Here is an 18,022-nt window from a genome sequence, read left to right as displayed (position 1 = left end):
AAATATAAATAAATAAATAAAATAAATATAAATAATATATGATAAATATGAGCTGGGCATTGTACATTCCTGATAGCTGCACTGAGCTGTTCACCAACCAAAATAAGTGATGCAAACTCTGCCCCCCTGTGTTCCTCAGAATGGGAGCGCTCCCCTCTGCTTACTATACTAACAGGCAGGGCTGTGATGTTAAAGCATATATAACAGTAGGGAGCGCTCCCTTTGGTTGCTGGTTGTTAGGGAATGCTTTCTGCTGATTTACATTAACCTGTTGGAATGGACAGCTCAGGGTGTGCAATACTGGATCAAGCAAAGTATGGGCATTCCAAATCAATATTCAATCAATATACCATTGATCATGATTGGCTTTGTTTTTAAAATATTTTGCTACATTTGATGTTTTATTTAAATGTAATATTTAATCAATTGAAACTATTATATTGAGCCTGGTTTATCAAAGCCCTCTAAGACTGGAGAAGATCGTGGGAGAACCTGGGTGATCCAGCATAGTTTATGGCCACTTCTGGAATCCAATCTTGGGGTAATTTCATGCTTGTGGTGAACTGCGACTCCACCATGGTCTCAGCCTCCCATATTCAAGTGAATGGGAGAGGTCGGGAAACAGGTTTTGCACCAAAAGAGACAAGTCAGCTTAGACTGCGGTTGATTCCGTGCCGTGCGCTGTTCCAGGTGCATCCAGGGGCTTCCAACAATGAGATTTCACATTACAGGTGACAGGTACCTTACTCTTTGAAGCCAGGAGACCAATTTATTTGTAATACAGCGCTGTACATTATTATTAATATTATACAGGATTTTTAAAGCGCCAACATATTACACAGCGCTGTACATTATTATTAATATTATACAGGATTTATATAGCGCCAACATATTACACAGCGCTGTACATGAAATGGGGGTTGCAAATGACAGACAGATCCAGACAGTGACACAGGAGGAGGAGAGGACCCTGCCCCGAAGAGCTATAAATCTAGGAAGTGGGGGGAATAGGGTTTGCACATGATAATGACACAGGAGAGGACCTTGCCCCAAGGAGCTTACAATCTAAGTCACATGACTGTGTGGAGGGACATGGTCTATGTTACATGCACATCATTCTATCCAGCAATGAAAGGGTTCCCCTCTCTGACTCCCTTAGGAGCAGGCACACGTTCAGCTGGATGCAGGAGGTCAGTGACGTCACAGTGAAGGGGCGCGGCTTGCCCGGGAGAGGGCGTGTTATAGTATCTGAGCCCCGCCCTCCCATGCTGGAGATGCTGTCAGGAGGTGGAGTTGCTCAGTCGCCGGCTCTCTGCTTGGGTTAGCGCTGCGGATCGCTCGGAGCTCCGCATTGATCGGGGGATCTAGTAACGCATTAGCAGCAGGTAGGTGTGCTGGATTACTCTGCTACCATGCCATGGACTGCACCCATCCCTGGACTGGGGGTGACACTTACACCAACTCTGCTATGGGCTGCTGAGTCTGATATCGGACTGTAGGGATCGGACGCTGGCTCTGGGGATTTTGGGATGTGCGATCCCCTATTCACATCAACTTCTGGAATTGGGACCTGATCAGAAGACTCTGCAATCCTTCCATGTTTGATCCATTGGATTATAAAATAATTCCTATTAATTCTAAACTGCAGGGTTAGGAGAACTTCTGTGTACATCGGAGCTGTCTCTGCTTCTGGATCAACAAAATCAGATTTGGGATTAGGATAGAGAAAAAATGTTCAGCCACCTTTAGTATATTGCATGCAGGTTTCCACCTTCCTATGTTGCCAGTGATCATCAAATTCCAGGGACAGATCTAGAAATCCTCAGGCTGTCATTGGGAATTGTAGGGATTAGTATTAAACATTATGAACTACTTTTCCCTTTTTTAATATCATTGTGCCTGCTGCTTTTCTTATTCCTATGATGCTTTGGTTTCTATACTGCATGCAACTTTTCCTTTTTTTATGATCAGATTCCAGGGACTGAATATGTCCTTGTAAATTGTAGGGATTGTTGTCACTGCTACTTCTGGATCCCAATTATTGCAATTATTTATTTTAGTCTAATATTGCATGCAGATTTCCCTCCAATGGTTCTAGTGATCATCAATTCCAGGGACAGACCAAAAAAAAAATTTCACTCAGTCCTGTGAAATGCATGCAACTTTTTTAATTCTTGTGATCAACAGATTCCAAATATAGGGATTGTTGTCACTGCTTCTTCTGGATCACCTGTATTGGAATCAGAATAGATTAAACCCAATCAACTATTTTTTTTTATCTTGCATGCAGCTTTCTTTATTCCAATGGTGCTCATCAGATTCCAGGGACAGACCTGCAAATACTCAAGCTGTCCTTGGAAATTGTAGGGAGTGTTGTCACTTCTTCTGAATCCCCTTTATTAGAATTGGATTATGCGTAATATGTTGGCGCTATATAAATCCTGTTTAATATTATTATTAATAATAATAATTTTTCCCCTAGCCTTAGTCTAATATTCCATGCATTTCCTTTCTTATGGTGCCAGTGATCAACAATTCCAGGGACAGATCTAGAAATCCTCAGGCTATCTTTGGAGATTGTAGGGATTGTTGTCCCTGCTTCTTCTGAATCCTCATTATTGGAATTAAAATAAATATTTATCTTTCCCTTATTATACTGCATGTAGCTTTTCACCTTCCTATGACCATCAGATTTCAGGGACAGACCTGTAAAAGCTAAAGCTGTCCTTGGACATTGTTGGAATTGTCACCCGTACTGTAATCCCAATAGATCCGACCTGATCATTCATTTTCCCCATCTGCTGTATATAACTCCATGCAGCTTGCCCCTACTTTATTGGACTCCAGGGACCCCCTTCTAAATCCTGAGTCTGATTTTGCAGCTTCTTCTGGATTAATAGTAGTTTGGAGTAGATTAAACTCAATTTACTATTTTAGAATTCCAGATTTAGTGTTTGAATACAGAGGTGCAGCTTTGCACACCAAGAGGTGAAAGTGATCCACCTCCTCCTCCAGGCAGATCTATATAACCTGGGGCCACCAATGGAAGTAATATGGTCACATCTATGCATGAGCCCCCTCCTTGCACCCTAGGGGCCCCTATGTGATCTCAGAGAACCCAATCTTATCCATGATCCCTAGGCATTAGTAATGGATTTTCCAAGATTACCCCCCTCCACCTCTCCCCATTGCTATCTGTATAGCAGAGGCTTGAAATGCATTCACTGGAGCCAAACACTGATCTGTCCAGCTGAGCTTTGTAAATAAAATCTCAGAGTGGCAACAACATTTCACATATTGTATGTTTCATCCAGGGTCTATTGAATGACCAGATTCCAGTGATTGGCTGGGTATTTCTTAATAACAGCCAATCAAAAATCAATACTTTTGTGGAATAGATTCTTTTTTTAGTGATGTCATACCTACATGTGACTGCATTGGGAATAGAATTTAGAATTCAGAATTTAGATGAGAATTGAGGTCGGTCCTGGTCAGTGCTGATGTATAAGTGGCCCCTCTCCCTGCGGATTGTACCCTGCTGGGGTCCATTAATGGTCAACCTAATGGGCCGTTTAAAGGATAACCAGCCAGCTTATTGATCCTGATCCCTGGTTTTGCATCACAGTTCAGGATTTTACTAACAATCTAAGTTGATGATCACTCAATGTTAGTTTAAATTAATCACCAGCTCTTAAATGTGGGCCAACAAATATATAAAATTATTTTTAAGATCCAATGACTAGTTAGCACAGCCAATGAGTATGTTTTAAGAAAATATTTTGTAGAAGATCAAAGCAATGTAACAAAGATACTTAGAAATCATTTTTGTTTTTGTAGGGATGTTTAAAAAATAAATGGTTGCATGGCTTTTATGCTCTTGAGTTCAGACTCAATTGCATGGACCAAAGCAGGAAACCATATCCGAGGTGCTTAATAAAAAATGACAATCGGTCCCTAAGCTTTTCAGTTCTCCTTAAATCTGACCTTGCAAGGATTGCTGAATTGATTGGGTGACCTCATATGATCAACATTGGGTTATCTCCCTAGTATTTGCTGGTATAAATGACAAAAATGTATTTTTTTTAGTTTTTGAATTAATATAGAATGAGCGACCAATCAGAAGTCAACTAGAGTACAGATACAACTTTACAGGTCTTTTATTTTAACTGAACTTTTTATTTCTTGCAGGTTCCCGCAAGGATTACATTGCTTGTACCGGCCACAACAAAGTATGCAACCAGAGGATGTCTAAGGCTGGAGGGGGCTGGAGGTTATCCCTTTGCCAAGGGGTCCCAGTGGGAATGATCGCCGTGTGGTGCACGCTTTGCTTGTTCCTGGTGACGGTGAGCGGAGTGCCAGCAGCCAGGCTTCCGATCGCAGAGCCAGAAGAGGAGAGAGCGGAGAAAAAATCAGCAGGTAAGGACGCGGATCCACCCTCTGTCCGTTTGCCCATGGTTTCGCAAACATGCACATGTTTGCTTGCCTAGGAACGAAAAAAACGTCTCTTTACTTTTAACTTTGAACGGGGAGGGAATAGAGAGTTTCTCATGCAGCCTGCCTGTGGATTAAACCTTGAGCTCTTCATGAGAAATGCAAATTTCCATGTTGTCCCTGGCTTGCACTAGGAGGGCAGCAGGGGGGTCATTGTTTGAGGAAAGCTAATTAATCATTGGGCTGGTTGACTTGCAGATTAACTCCTTTGGTGCTACACAGGGAGATCTGAATGACATTGGGGCTTGTTTATTTGTTGATTTGTGCTTAATGTGTGTACAGTACGGTACAATGCCATGCAATAGAGAAACCCAAAGGAAACAATGACACCCGTCTGATAATGATGCAGCTCCCCATTGTTACTCACTACTAATCTCTGTGTGTAATTTACACTTTAAATTACCTTTAGTTTAATTAGCCAAATCAGTGTTTATGGCATTGCCCATAATGTCTCCATTACACCACCATAACCATCCCTTGCACCATACACATACAAGTCATCAATTTCTTTTATCTGACCCAATCGCACATGCTTAGTGTGTTACAGTCCCAATGTTGCCTTACATCACTCAATCTAATGATAATCTAGGAATGTGTGTGGTCAACTCTAATTATTTTATATTGCAAATATATAAAAACTATTACAAATATCTGGCATTGCATTGGTTGGCATAACCATGTCAAATGTGAAATTTTTAGTTGTTTCCTGACTGCAACCTGCACAGGAATATTAGTTTGCTATAATAAATTCACTATGGATTTTGAGAATGGTTGGTTTGTAAAAAGCATGAGCATTGGAAATGTACAGGTAGATGTGAACTGTGTTGTTATGAATAAGCACACTTTCTTATTTTGTATTTTCCCTGTTCTTTGTTTATAGTTTACTTATATGAACTTCAATCTTTTCTTTTCAACATGAATATCTATGCAACATCTGTTCTGGCACATGCTTTGCATATTGAAGTGTTATGAATGCCCATGTGTAGTATACTTTATATTGTAATGATAACCATCTCCTGTTTAGGTTGCCAGTGTTTTATGGCTGTGATTGTATTCCTCTGCATGCTGTATACATTGCTGAGCAAACTGCGTAGCATTGCCTTGAGGACTTGTATAGGAATTGCAGATAGATGACAGCTGTGATGAGTTTTTATTAGTTGGTAGAAATTCAGTAAAGCAAGAAGAAGTATCTATAGCTTCAGATTGCTAGGACAAGAGATGCTGGGACTTGTGGTGAACATGGCGTAGTAACCTGCAGCGACCGCCTTTTATTGTGGCGTCTACCATAATGATTGCTATTGCTTTGTGACGAACCTAGTAATACACCTGACCTGTAATGAACTGAATCCCTTCTATTTTCACGCATTGTGATAAGAATGACAGGCAGCTTTTTTCTGAAAATCATTTTTCTTCTGTCTGCTACAATCAAGGTGAAACAAGTGCAATTACTGTCATGGAAGATGTATGTGAAAGCACTTAACACATAATGGTCCACCCTCTCCCCTTCATTACTTATTATGAGATTAGTACTTTCATTGTAATATAATTTCATGCACACTATAGGAACTGATTTGAGTTTTCTGAGAGCAGAGTGTGAGAGCTGCTGGAGCACTACAAGTTCCAGCACAGCGGTAATTGTCATTTAGGAAAAGTGAGCTTAACGTGGTGCTTGTTATATATCCTCACAATCCAATATTTGTTAATTATGATACTTTTAATGAAGTCTTGCTGAACACAGCAATCACAAAACAGAATATTATTATTATTATTGAACAGGATTTATATAGCGCCAACATATTACGGGGCGTTGTACATTAAGTAGGGGTTGCAAAAGACAGACGAATACAGACACAGGAGGAGAATAGGATGATTGGATCTCCTCTTTTTTTTAGAACATTTACCATTTGGATCAAGCTGTGCATGGTTCAACGTAAAAGTAAATCATAAAGTAATCATTGCAAATAGTACAATCATCTTATAATGCATGGCAAGCTTGTGTGCTAATAAAAGAACTGTGTAAAGTGTGACCTATTCTTGCACCCCATATAATGCCCATGTTGCCTTGGCATAGCCCTCGGCATCCCCACATTTGTCATCAATAGCAATGGGCACAGTGATGTCCACCAAGGTCATGTTGGGTCACTTGTGCACATTCTCTAGATTGGAATAACCAGGACCTCCAATGATAAGTGACCATTACCCCTTAATGTCACATGATCCTAAATCGTATTGCACACCCCTGGTCTAAATAAGTGTCCCAGGGAATGATTGCAGGTCTGTAGGTAGTAGTTCTTAAACTATATGCCCTATAATTTAAAGAGACCAATGTACTGCCAATGGTGTGTATTCCCTCCATAAAGTTTGTTGCTGATGCCCACAATCTCATGGTGTAAACCCCATGCTTGGAGTTGTAGTCCTACAGATTGCCCTCATTACATCCCCAGCCTCCCCTCCCTCGGTGTATTCATTGCTCGCTCCTTGAATCCCGTTCTGTTTGCTCAGGTGAGAAGTAGAACGGCAGCTTGTGTAAATGGTAACCCAGAGAGAGCGTACACTCCACTGAGCCTGGAACGTTCCATAGCCACAAGACGGCCGCAGGGTTTACGCAACGCTGAGTGCTAAGTGACTGAGTCTCCTCCATCAGAGTCTTTAGTTCTTACAAAGTGTAAATCAATGAACGTCTCCTATGTACTCCATTCCTATGTGTGGGGGAAGATGTGCTTATTGTAGTTCTGCAGACACAATCTGGCTTTTCCATAATACAGGGAATGAACGTTGTCACCCTAGAAAGGAAGGAGGTGAGTTACTGGCAGGATTGCCAGGTAATAAAAGGAAGAAATCTAATAAGCAGATTATAGATTGTGATATCATGCTATGAGTGGGAATGTTTTGTTTTTTATCTTCTCTCCATAGATCTGTGTGACAACTACTCCTATTCTCCCCCAGCCCTCCTTATCCAGATATAGGAAGCTGCACATTGTTCCCATCATACACACCGCTTTCTGCATCGCTCCGTGTAATCTGTGCTGTCAGTCTGCACATGCAATTTATTTTTACATTTAACTCAATAATGAATTGAATGACCGAGTGGAAGGATTTATGTTCTGAATTTTGCATTTGTATCAATTTGTATTATCTGACCTCCAAACCATGAAAATAAAATGCATGCAAGGGTTTGCTTTACCCGGCTAAGGATTTGTATTGTAGTACAGCTCACAGATGACACCAGTGGTAATTAATGAATGCAGTGGTGTCTTCTCTGCCCCTATTCCGCTGAATGGACAGCAAAGGAGCAGAAGTTGACTCCAGTGGTTTTTTCTTCTGTCCTTTGTACAACATTTGCATGCAGCACACCTGATTGGCTCCTAGGATTTCCTTATGCAGAATGAGTTTTACTGCAGGAGAATGTAAGGGGCTAATATCAAGTCGTGTTGCCCTTGATTTATTAAATATAAGGATTTATAATTATTTATTAATGAATACAATGTCGAATTGACTTGTTATGAACGTTAAAAAGCTCCCTATAGACATCAGAAGATTGTCAATGGAAATGATCTTTCCGTATTGTTTCCAGTGAATGAACGAGTTCTGTACACACAGCACCATTCTGTTCTATGGGGAGCGGGCAGCACCCCGCTGTGCTCTCCTCTAAGGTTTGATGTTACAAATTAATAGGAAAGTCTCCCTGAAGCTGATCAATAAATCTGATTGATCTCAGAATCATCAGAACCATAAGCAGTCCTTGAGCACTGGTCATGTGCCTGGTTATTTCATCACTGCTGCAGGCAGCAGAAACCACATCCTCAGTCTCCTAATGGTCAGCCTGCAGCATTGTCATTTTATAGCAAATCACAAGGTAAAAGCTGCAGCAGGGGCTGATCTGTGTCCGTCAGATGGGGTTTACATAATGAACCAGGAGGAAGATTGTGACCCTGGATGATGGCTCCATCCTGCAAGAAAGAAAAGCAGATGGAGATAGACAATCATAGGCAAACCTAGAATGGATTGTCAACTAAAAGCAAGTGATTTTTAAGAAATCCACTCCAGGTTTGCTGGATCTCTCCGGTTCCCCATGATCTTCTCCAGTCTTGAAAAGCTTAGTCTCCAATCTTTATTCCCTGGTATGACAGTAGGTGTATATAAAAGCAGTATTAGGTATTTATTCTAGCTGCATTCATTTTTAGCGATTACAGTGCAGCCTTAATGATCTCTATGTCACGTTGCACTGTTATTAACCCTGTAGGGCCCTCCTAATCCCGGCTCCAGGGACCCATCATGCAGACCCCCCATGTAGCCAGTAACACAGAGGTGCACTGTGCCTGGTCTGTGTATAGGTGAACGGGAATCCTTCACAAGGGGCTTTTTCTTCACAAGGGAATCTCTTTTATCCGAATGTTCCGGCGTTATTAGATTATTGCTAAATTTTGCGTTTGGTTTTCCATATAAAGCTTAGACCCCCCCCCTCAGTGATCTAATTCTTCAGGGACCCGGTAACAGCCATTGCTTTGTGCCAGCGGCGGCTTCCATAAAACACATTGAGAGGCGGCATTCTGTGCGCCTGTTTGCTAATATGAATGACGCCCATTAGGCGATAGAGAAGCGCCGTCCGTTTTCATGTCCCCGCAGGGAAGGGGTCCGACTCCTGGTAAGAAAGAGGCAGATGGTGGTTCTGCTTGTTGAATAGAATGAAAACACTGGGGCCCTCATCTGGGCTTTTTTTACCCCCTTTATTTTTTTGTTTTTTACTTTCCTTTTTTTTCCCCTGAACAATGTTCATTTTTTTCCTTTCCCTCTTCACTGTTTTTATGAATGAAATTGGAGAGGCGGGGGGAGAAGTGAATGTGCGTGCCGTTCATTGGCTGTGTCAGGAACGATTAGCGAGGTCAGCAAACTCTTTTTGGAGCTGCCGGTCAGTCTATTCAGAGGAGGCAGAATGGAAATCTGAGGCTATAGAAAAGGAGAAAGTGTTCAGCACCCCCCCCCCCCTCCTACAACACCCTGACCCCCCAGTCACCAACGCCACCCCTCTCTTCTGCATTGGTATTCAGATACATTTATTAATAATGGCAATTTGTGAATGGCAGCTGACGCCACTTCGTTATTCCTGCACGGATCGCATTCAGTGCTGCACAGGGGAGGGTGGCCGCATAATTCAATCGCCATTTTGTTCTGCAGGTACCATATTGGTTTTGTGCCAAGTGGATGACACCCTGATGTGATCAGACGGCAAATAGGAAATGCACTTTATTTCTTTTTTTCTATGTTGCATCTTTGCTATTCTGCATGCTGACTTTTTTTTGTGCATACCAGGCTTAAATCTAAAACTAAACTCCAGATGCAAAAAATTACATTTAACTATATCCATCAATAGCTAAAAAAAATATAAAATCATTTTGTGTGTACCATTGCCTTTGTGAGCTCGGATATCACAGAATGTTTGGAGATGAATCATGTAGGTGGGACTTATTAGGCTCCACCCACTGCATGCTGCCTGCAGAAAACCACAGAGGGGGCGGAGACGAGACCAATCACCCTGCACAAGGAAAGAGAGCAGCAGTGACCGGTCTTTATTACAGGAAGTTCAGGAAGGCAAAGGGTCGTACAGGGTTACTGCACAGATCTATAAGGAGAACACAAAGTACACAAATATTTTTAAAAAATATGTAAAAATACACATACTTGGATTTTAATAATATTTGATTTCTACTTTAATGAGCCAATTGTGGTGTCTACTCTAGACCACATGCTTGGAGCAAATATGTTTGCTATGTTGACCGAATTATCATGACTCATTTGCAGGCAATTGGGGGGAGGTATTCTTCATAAAACAGATTTTGCATTGTATGCAATACAAAGTTTTATTTTGTCCTTGGAATTAGGGAATTCTGAACTGGCAATGATCCTGCCATAAAGGGCATTAATCAGGTACTTCCTTTTATAGGTCAACAACTTTTTATCATTGTTTTTCTTTTTCTCTCGAGCGTGTCACCCTATTGTATGCACTTGCAGCATTGCTGATACTCAATTTACAGCTGGGGTCACCAGAAAACCCAAACTGAGAAGCCAACACTGGAGAGGACAGGAAGTAGCTAACAATAGAATGCAAGAGATCAACAGAGAAAGTTGCAAACTCTTTGAAAACTATTTTATCAAATTAGAAAAAAATGCTTTAGCAAACAAAATGCCTCCCAGTTTAATCTAATAAATCCCTCAGCCCTAAAACCTCAAATTCTCAGAATCACAATTTTCCATGCTGGGACTTATAGTTCCTCCCTGGCTTGGACTTCTTTTTCTTTAATGCATTTGTTTTGTATTTTGGTGTTTTTATTAGTTTTTAATGATTGGAATATTTTGGCTCCGTCACTGGAATAAAAAGTGGAATCAATGGGAACATATACATAATATTATAGTCATTATAGTCCAAATTTTGGGTTGTCACCAGAGGAGAAACTTTCATTTAGAGATTTCCCTCACTTCCTGTTGCATCTTCATGAGAATAAGTAAAAGGAAATCTCCCCAATGGTTGGCCGATGGTAGGACCCGGCTGGTATTTTAACCCTTCGCCACGATTGATAAAAACAAGTTTGGGCGTTGGATATCCAATAATTTATGTTGGGAGGGCAGAAGTGAGATATTTCCCCCCCGGGGTGAGTAAACGTCAGGATGGGTCTTGTGAAATACCGCACTAAACTTTCCCACAGGCGAGCCGAGCACTTTCCCTTTCTGCGTATTGTTGCGATATGTCCTGGGGCGTTATCAGTGTCTGGGGCAGTAATTGCTTCTGAGAAGATAATTGTCTTTCTTCTGCTGAAGCCAAATGCATGGAAAGTGTTGTGAGTTTTATCCGTGACCCCGGCAATCTGTGGGATTTGGTGATATAGTGGCCCCCCATGCTCCGTGTCCCCCCCAGAGACGCCTCTGTAATGGACGGGCAAGCTGCATTTTATTATCGCAACGCTTTAGGTGTCATCGTTTGTTCATGTTAAAAATGCAGCGGCTTGTTTTATGAATGGCCCGGAGCAGAAAAGGGATTTCATTTTTTTAATGCTTGTTGAGAATTCTGGAAATTGGCGATGAGCAAGTCGTCGTTTCATGGCCGCGATTTGGAGTTGCATCTGTTCCTTTAATATTGTGACGCATTGTCCTAAATGGCAAATGGACAAAATATATTTGATGATGATTTCCTCACATTCAGAGATGAAGCCGGGGTGATGGTCACCCAGAATGGGGAAGGAAACATTATTTAGGATTATGGGAGCCATCTTTCCATTTACTTGTGTTCTCAATTTAGGCACAAAGCTAAACTCGAGAAGAAATACCATGTGTGCCCCTTCTGATTGCTGATTGGATAGCCAAAGAGAAGCAGTAGACTAATCAGGTTATCTTTCTACATTTCCTCCAAATAGCATGTAACCCATCTGATTGGCTTCTAGTCCTGCCTCCATCTTGTATGATGGAATAAAAGGCTGATATCAAGTCCAGTTTAGGTACAGGCCAGATTCCATATTAAAATTTGTTTTTTAGGCATGGCATCCATCTGATTATACAATACAATGAGGACCTTGATTGGGCATGTTGGTAAATAACCATTGGCCAAACCCAAGTAGGGGCCCCCAAAGTTTTGTAGTTTACCCCATAACCTATACCTGTATATGCTGTGTTCAGTAACTGATAACCAAGTGATTACCAAACTCGCCGATTGGTCAAGTGTGATATTGCACCAGTCTTAAGCTGCGTACACACTTCCAATTTTTATCGTTGGAAATGAACGACGAACGATCGATTGGTCAAAAATCGTTCGTAAAAAAAGTAACCAACGACGCCGACGAACGAGAATAGTCGCTGGAAATGAACGACCGGACCGGCGGATCGTATTGGACGATGATCGTTTACTATCTATCGTGTGTACGGTCGTTCATTGATCGTCCATGGTCTATGGTCTGAGCATGCGTGATGAACGAACGTTCGTTCACTTCCTGTCGTGCACATCACTTCCTGTATCGCTCAAACGATCGCATCTATTGTGTGTACAATATCTACGAACGATCGTGTCGTTATCTGCATGTACAGGATCGGTGCTATACGATCGTTCGCCGATATCGTGCAGGATCGTTCGTCGTTTGTTTACCAACGATAATTATTGGAAGTGTGTACGTAGCTTTATACCTGTGTCACCCCACCGGTGTGTGTAATGAGCCAGGCTTATCTAGATGATTAATTGGCTTTCCATTATCTCTGGAGAAGTAAAATGCAGCAGCCACAGGTCAGGGGAGACGGCTGTACTTCATATTTTATCATTATTTCAAGTGTCTGCTGCTGGTGAGATAGTCCTAGGAGAAGCTGGAAGCTCTTAGCAGTATCTTCTACCAGATAAGAGCCATTTCTGGATGGAGCCATGAGCATGGGGAAGTGTGTTCACTTCAGTGATATGAGGATGTAAAATATTCACAAAATGTGAATCGGTCAACTATGGAGAGTTTGTGGTCAACCCTTCCGGAGGACCATGGGTCAATGATGGTCATGGACTGACCTTATATACATATAATGAGTGCAAGAAATACATGTCCGCCTATCCTACAATACACAGGCATGGTAACTCAATTTATTTATTATACTATTATGCTGTGCTAACATTTATTGTTTGTAGTATAGTACAGTATTATTATTTGATATTTGATCCACTGCTGGTGGTTTGGTTTATAAGAGTGGAATATGATATAGAAGTATCTACCCACAATAGATTTTAATTAGCACATTATTAGAAGAGTCCTCTATTGACTCCTAGGGCCATTTGTATGCTTGTTGATGGTTATGTTGGCCCCATACAGGATCATTTTTTGGGGAAAAAAATGTTTATAAGTTAACAAAACATAGCAACTTGTGTGAGCCTATCCTACAATATACAAACTATGTTACCTCTGAGTTTGCTTATTATTCTAATATGCTATGCTAACATTTTTACTCTTTGTAGTATATTATTATATAATAATAAAATTATTATTGTATTAGATTTGTTGGGGGTTTGATTTCTAGGAGTGTAACATGATACAGAGACATGTACCTTCAACGGGTTTTAATTAGAAAACGATTGGATATGATAAATCCTTTTTACTGACCATCTGAGCAATGAATTCTTTTCTTTCTTTTTGACCTTTATTTGCATTTTTAGTGTTTTTATTATTTGTATGTTTGTAATTCATTTTGCAGTTAGTACTGATCAGTGGACACAAAACTTTTTATCTCAGTGTTTTATTTCATCAGTGGTTACCCATGGACCAGATGGGTGAATATTCTGTACATAAGGTTCCGCTTAATGCAAGTGTAACAACTTAATTGATCTGTCACCTCTTGTACCAGGCTTGGATAATTAGAATGCAATTGACTTTTGGGAATATTCACTTGACGTTCCTTGCTAAATATAAAACTTTTGTGAAAGTAGAAAAATGTGTTACAACTTGATGGTGCTGTCAAAACAGAATTTACTCTGCTGTAGTAGTAAATCACACTGAAACTTTTTTTTTTTTTTTTGCATTTCTTTATATTCTGTGTGTTTGCATTTGTGCTGTAGGAACCTATTTAGGATTGAATAAGTGACAGGGGGCTAGGAGGATATAGCAAAGTTAGGATTCATTTAAACCAGAGTTAAACCTTGTTTGTTTGGAGAAACTTTGGCCTTACGTTATGGGGTTTTTTTGCCTTCCTCTGGATCAACTGCACGTATACCATATGGGTTTACACACAGATGTTAAGAATCCTCTTTCTAGCATTTATATAAAGTGTGTGTGTGTGTTTTTTTTTTTTTTTGGGTAAAAGCACGTGGCTGGCTTTCATTTCAGTCTCCCCGACTATACTGGTGGGGAAACGCAAGTGTGATCCAATAGGCTTTGCTTGGCGGGATGGCCTGCTAAGTAAATTAATTTTCATTTAATTAAATGGTTCAGCTGGTCATGCATGATTACCTTTCATTTGAGAATGTTTGTTAGGAATTATGGGTCTGGGTTTCATCCTGCAGATGCCTCCAGTATTGATGTGTCTGTAAACAGAGAAACACATCTACCACCTGTACAAGAAGCTGGATATTCTCTGCCTAGTGAGTCTGGACCTCTAAAAATATATGAATGAATATATATATATATATATATAATATATATATATATATATATATATAAATATTTATCATCTATATATCTAGATTTCACATACAATTATTTAGATGTTTTAAGTACCTAATTTAAATGTGAATGTAGTTTAAAGTAACTCCCCCTGACAATGCCTTCTATAATTGGTCTTTATAATGGTCAGAATGCTGGCTCAGGATTAAAAAAAAGTTGTGTACTTGGGCAAGTTTTAGCAGTGACTGTATGGCATAGATCAGCCCCTGGGCTTTATGACTTAATACAATGTTGCAATTTCATTGCTGCTTTGTTATTGGATAATGTTACATTGAAAAAACTCTTATTCAGTGGTTAGATAATGCATTTATGCTTACATGAATTAAAAAAAGTCTATGGCAACTTTTTGAAACTTTAACTCATCTTTATGAAAGAACTTTGAAAATCCATCTTTCCCACATGACATCAGGTCTGTGGCCCCTGAGCCACTTGTGGGCTCACATGTAGGGTGCTACCAGTTTTCTCCTCCTTCTATTCATATTCAAACCCAGAGGCATTCGGTGATCAGATCTTGTCCGCACGTGTCACTTCCAGCTTTAAGTTGATCCTGATAGCCAAAGACTTCAGTTCTTTGCATTATGATTTTTCTTTTTCTTTTTTTTTGGAAAGTGAAGAAATCTTACTTTTTTTTTTGGAAAGTGTAGATAGCAAAACAAGTGAACAATCTGATGTATATTAGCAGTAAGTCTCTCTTTCGCCTCTAATCCTTTGAAATACAGCCTTTTAGATGTGAAATGTGCTCTGCACAAAATCCCATTTATGCTGAAGCTCCTTACATCAGAGGAAATATTGGATGTCTCTGCATTCGCTGGCCTTTAATCTTGGGATTACCCAAAGCTCTCATAGACCCGTCCCATACCGGTGATGGCACCACTACAGATGCTGCCTTGTATCTGCTCCATTCAGTATTGATTAACTCTTCCCCGCTTCCCAGGAGGTGATGGCACGACTGAGAATGTGGACGCAATCTGTGTGCAGCCCACCATATTTGCAACAGATCTGTGAAAACATTTGGCATGCAGCTGGAATGTGTTAGACTTTTTTTTCAAGGGCTCGTGTTCACAAACTTGGATATTTATTATTAGTGATGCAGCATTGCCATCTTTCTGTGCAAGTGCACCCCTTGCATGGCCATGCCCAACAAAAATCCATGTTCAGCCTTCATCATACTCATCTATTTATCTTCATCTTGGTAATATTTAATATCCTTCTCTTTTTGAGCTATTTGTATTCATTTAGACTTGACAATAAGCAAAAAACTTTTCTCACCCAAAGAATAATAAACTGTCAAAGAGTTAAATGCTTTTAATCGAATCTTGTTTGACCATAATTCACCCTAATTAAGACAAATTGCAACCACAATCTGTGAAAAATGTTGAATTTGACCCATGTGGTGTCCTATTTCTCACTGATCTTTAAATATTTGTGGAATCCCCCCTAGGAAATTCACCTAGCTCCTTCTGTCACTTTCATCCAAAGTTTTTATTATCTGCACAGCTGTCACTTTCTTTACCTTCAATCTGATTTCAGTCATATTTACACCTTTTACATCTGTAGGGGAATCGTGATCAAAACATGTATAAAGTGGAAATTGTGTCTAGATGTGAGATAATTGGGATTGTATCTGCCCTGCAAAGCTTGAACATTTCCTAATAGTAAGACCATCTAAGTGAGGCTTGAAATATTTTTTTCTGTGGATTAAACCCAGCTTAACCTTCCCTCCATTAGATGCATGTAAAAGGCAGAACTTTGGAAAAAAAAGCAAAGGGTAAAAATAAAATCAACGAATGAGATGTTGACTAAGCATTCCCTTGTCATTTACAGCACACAATAATTTAATCCTATGCACATCAACATGCAAGACTCGTGGGGTGAATCAAACACCAGAAGAAATAATGCTCCATGTAGTTTTGGGACTACAGCAAAAGTCTACCAGTAATACCACTGAGGTTAAAGGTGTCTTGGAACCATTATAGTAAGGGTCCTCCACTCCAACACCTAAGACTTAACAGGTCAACCCATCAACTAGCATTTCCAGAAGAAGTGTTCACAATGGAAGCAACCATGTTACTTCTATGACTGGCTACCTTTGAGGGGCAGATGTTTGTATAAATGAGAGGTATTCATTTATTTCATTGATGCCAATTATTAGGGAAAGTTTAAAATGTGTGAGCTATCCTATTCTATAAACTAACAATCATTCACCCACAAACATTCTAGGGCTTCCTTATAGAATGTTTGTGGGTGAATAATTGTTAAATTAGTTTATAGAATAGGATAAATCACACATTTTAAAATCATGGAAGCAACATATGGTGCCATTGTGGACATTTCTGGATTTGCTAGTTGCTGGGTTGCCCTGTTGAGTTTCTAAAATCTGTTACAGACTAGAAAAATGTGTGCAGATAAGGGCATCTGATTTTTTGGGTTTTCTTATTTGTTCAAGGCCAGTCCTAAATAGAACAAAAAGAAGTACCAGGAAGGCTGATAGATACAATACATTGAAATATTGCTGCAATTGATAGCTGGTGAATTTCTAGTGTAGTATAAATTTACTTAGAAATGTCACTAGCTACCCCAAATATAGTATAGTTTTGATAATCTCTTACAGTATTGATCTAAGCCTTGCCTAACCCAAGCCCCCACTGTATAGATGTTTCTTGCTTCTGCAATTTTTTAGTTGGAAACTGGGACAGGAGGTAGTTGGAATGACAATTAATTCTCCCTGAATATGAACTCAGTTGGGGGCCATCTTTTGAATAGGCTCAAAACTCCTTCCACAACATTAATCGTGAAGAGCCTGCACTTCCGCTTTTAATTAGCTGTCCGGCAACGTTTAGCTCATTGTATGATGCGCGTAGCTTTGTCCTGGCCCATAGCGGAGATTTCCCCATTGCTGTCGGTGACAGAACTGTTCTTTTTATTTCTTCTTTATTTAGATGTCCAGGCTTTTCCAGGATACGTAGGATTAGGTCCATTGTCTGGGGGTATTTGCAGCCAGCTGCCTGCATCCAGTACAGATTAGTTAGTGTGTATTAGAAGAGGTGGAATTCAGATGAGGTTCATACAGAACTGCAAATGAAGTGATGGGCTGGGAAATACGAGGCTGTTTGCTGCTTTTGGAACAGTAATAAAGTTGGTGAAAGCAGAAATTTGGTTGTTATGTTACTGCAAATAACAAGGTTCATGATGGCCATAGTCGACCATTGGTCCTGTACAAGAATTGTTGGGGCTCCATTCAAATGGTATCAAGTACAAAATTTAATTTAATGTGAATAGGCGTGAAAGAAAGTGAGATGTGGGTAGAGCGGTGTCTCTCATCCAGAGTTTCTTTAGGGTTCCTCCAGAGGTTGCTGATG

At 40.2% G+C, this 18,022-nt stretch overlaps 1 protein-coding gene across 4 annotated transcripts in view; it reads left to right on the top strand.

The window, feature by feature from the left end:
* Positions 1–1,552: 1,552 nt before the first annotated feature.
* FGFR3 (fibroblast growth factor receptor 3) overlaps positions 1,553–18,022 on the top strand; it is a 65,158-nt gene continuing 48,688 nt past the window's right edge. The window contains exons 1-2 of one of the 4 annotated variants that reach the window (XM_072406570.1): positions 1,553–1,649; positions 4,189–4,416. In XM_072406570.1, the coding sequence (XP_072262671.1) occupies positions 1,598–1,649; positions 4,189–4,416 (280 nt within the window). In that variant the 5' untranslated portion in view covers positions 1,553–1,597. The remainder of the gene's footprint in view (positions 1,650–4,188; positions 4,417–18,022) is intronic. The other 3 variants (XM_072406571.1, XM_072406573.1, XM_072406572.1) reach the window with 3 other exon arrangements.

This window comes from Pyxicephalus adspersus, chromosome 3, assembly GCF_032062135.1.
Source record: "Pyxicephalus adspersus chromosome 3, UCB_Pads_2.0, whole genome shotgun sequence".
NCBI classification, from domain to species: domain Eukaryota; kingdom Metazoa; phylum Chordata; class Amphibia; order Anura; family Pyxicephalidae; genus Pyxicephalus; species Pyxicephalus adspersus.
Note: the sequence above shows the minus strand (reverse complement) of the source record. Positions and strands in the feature narration are given on the sequence as shown.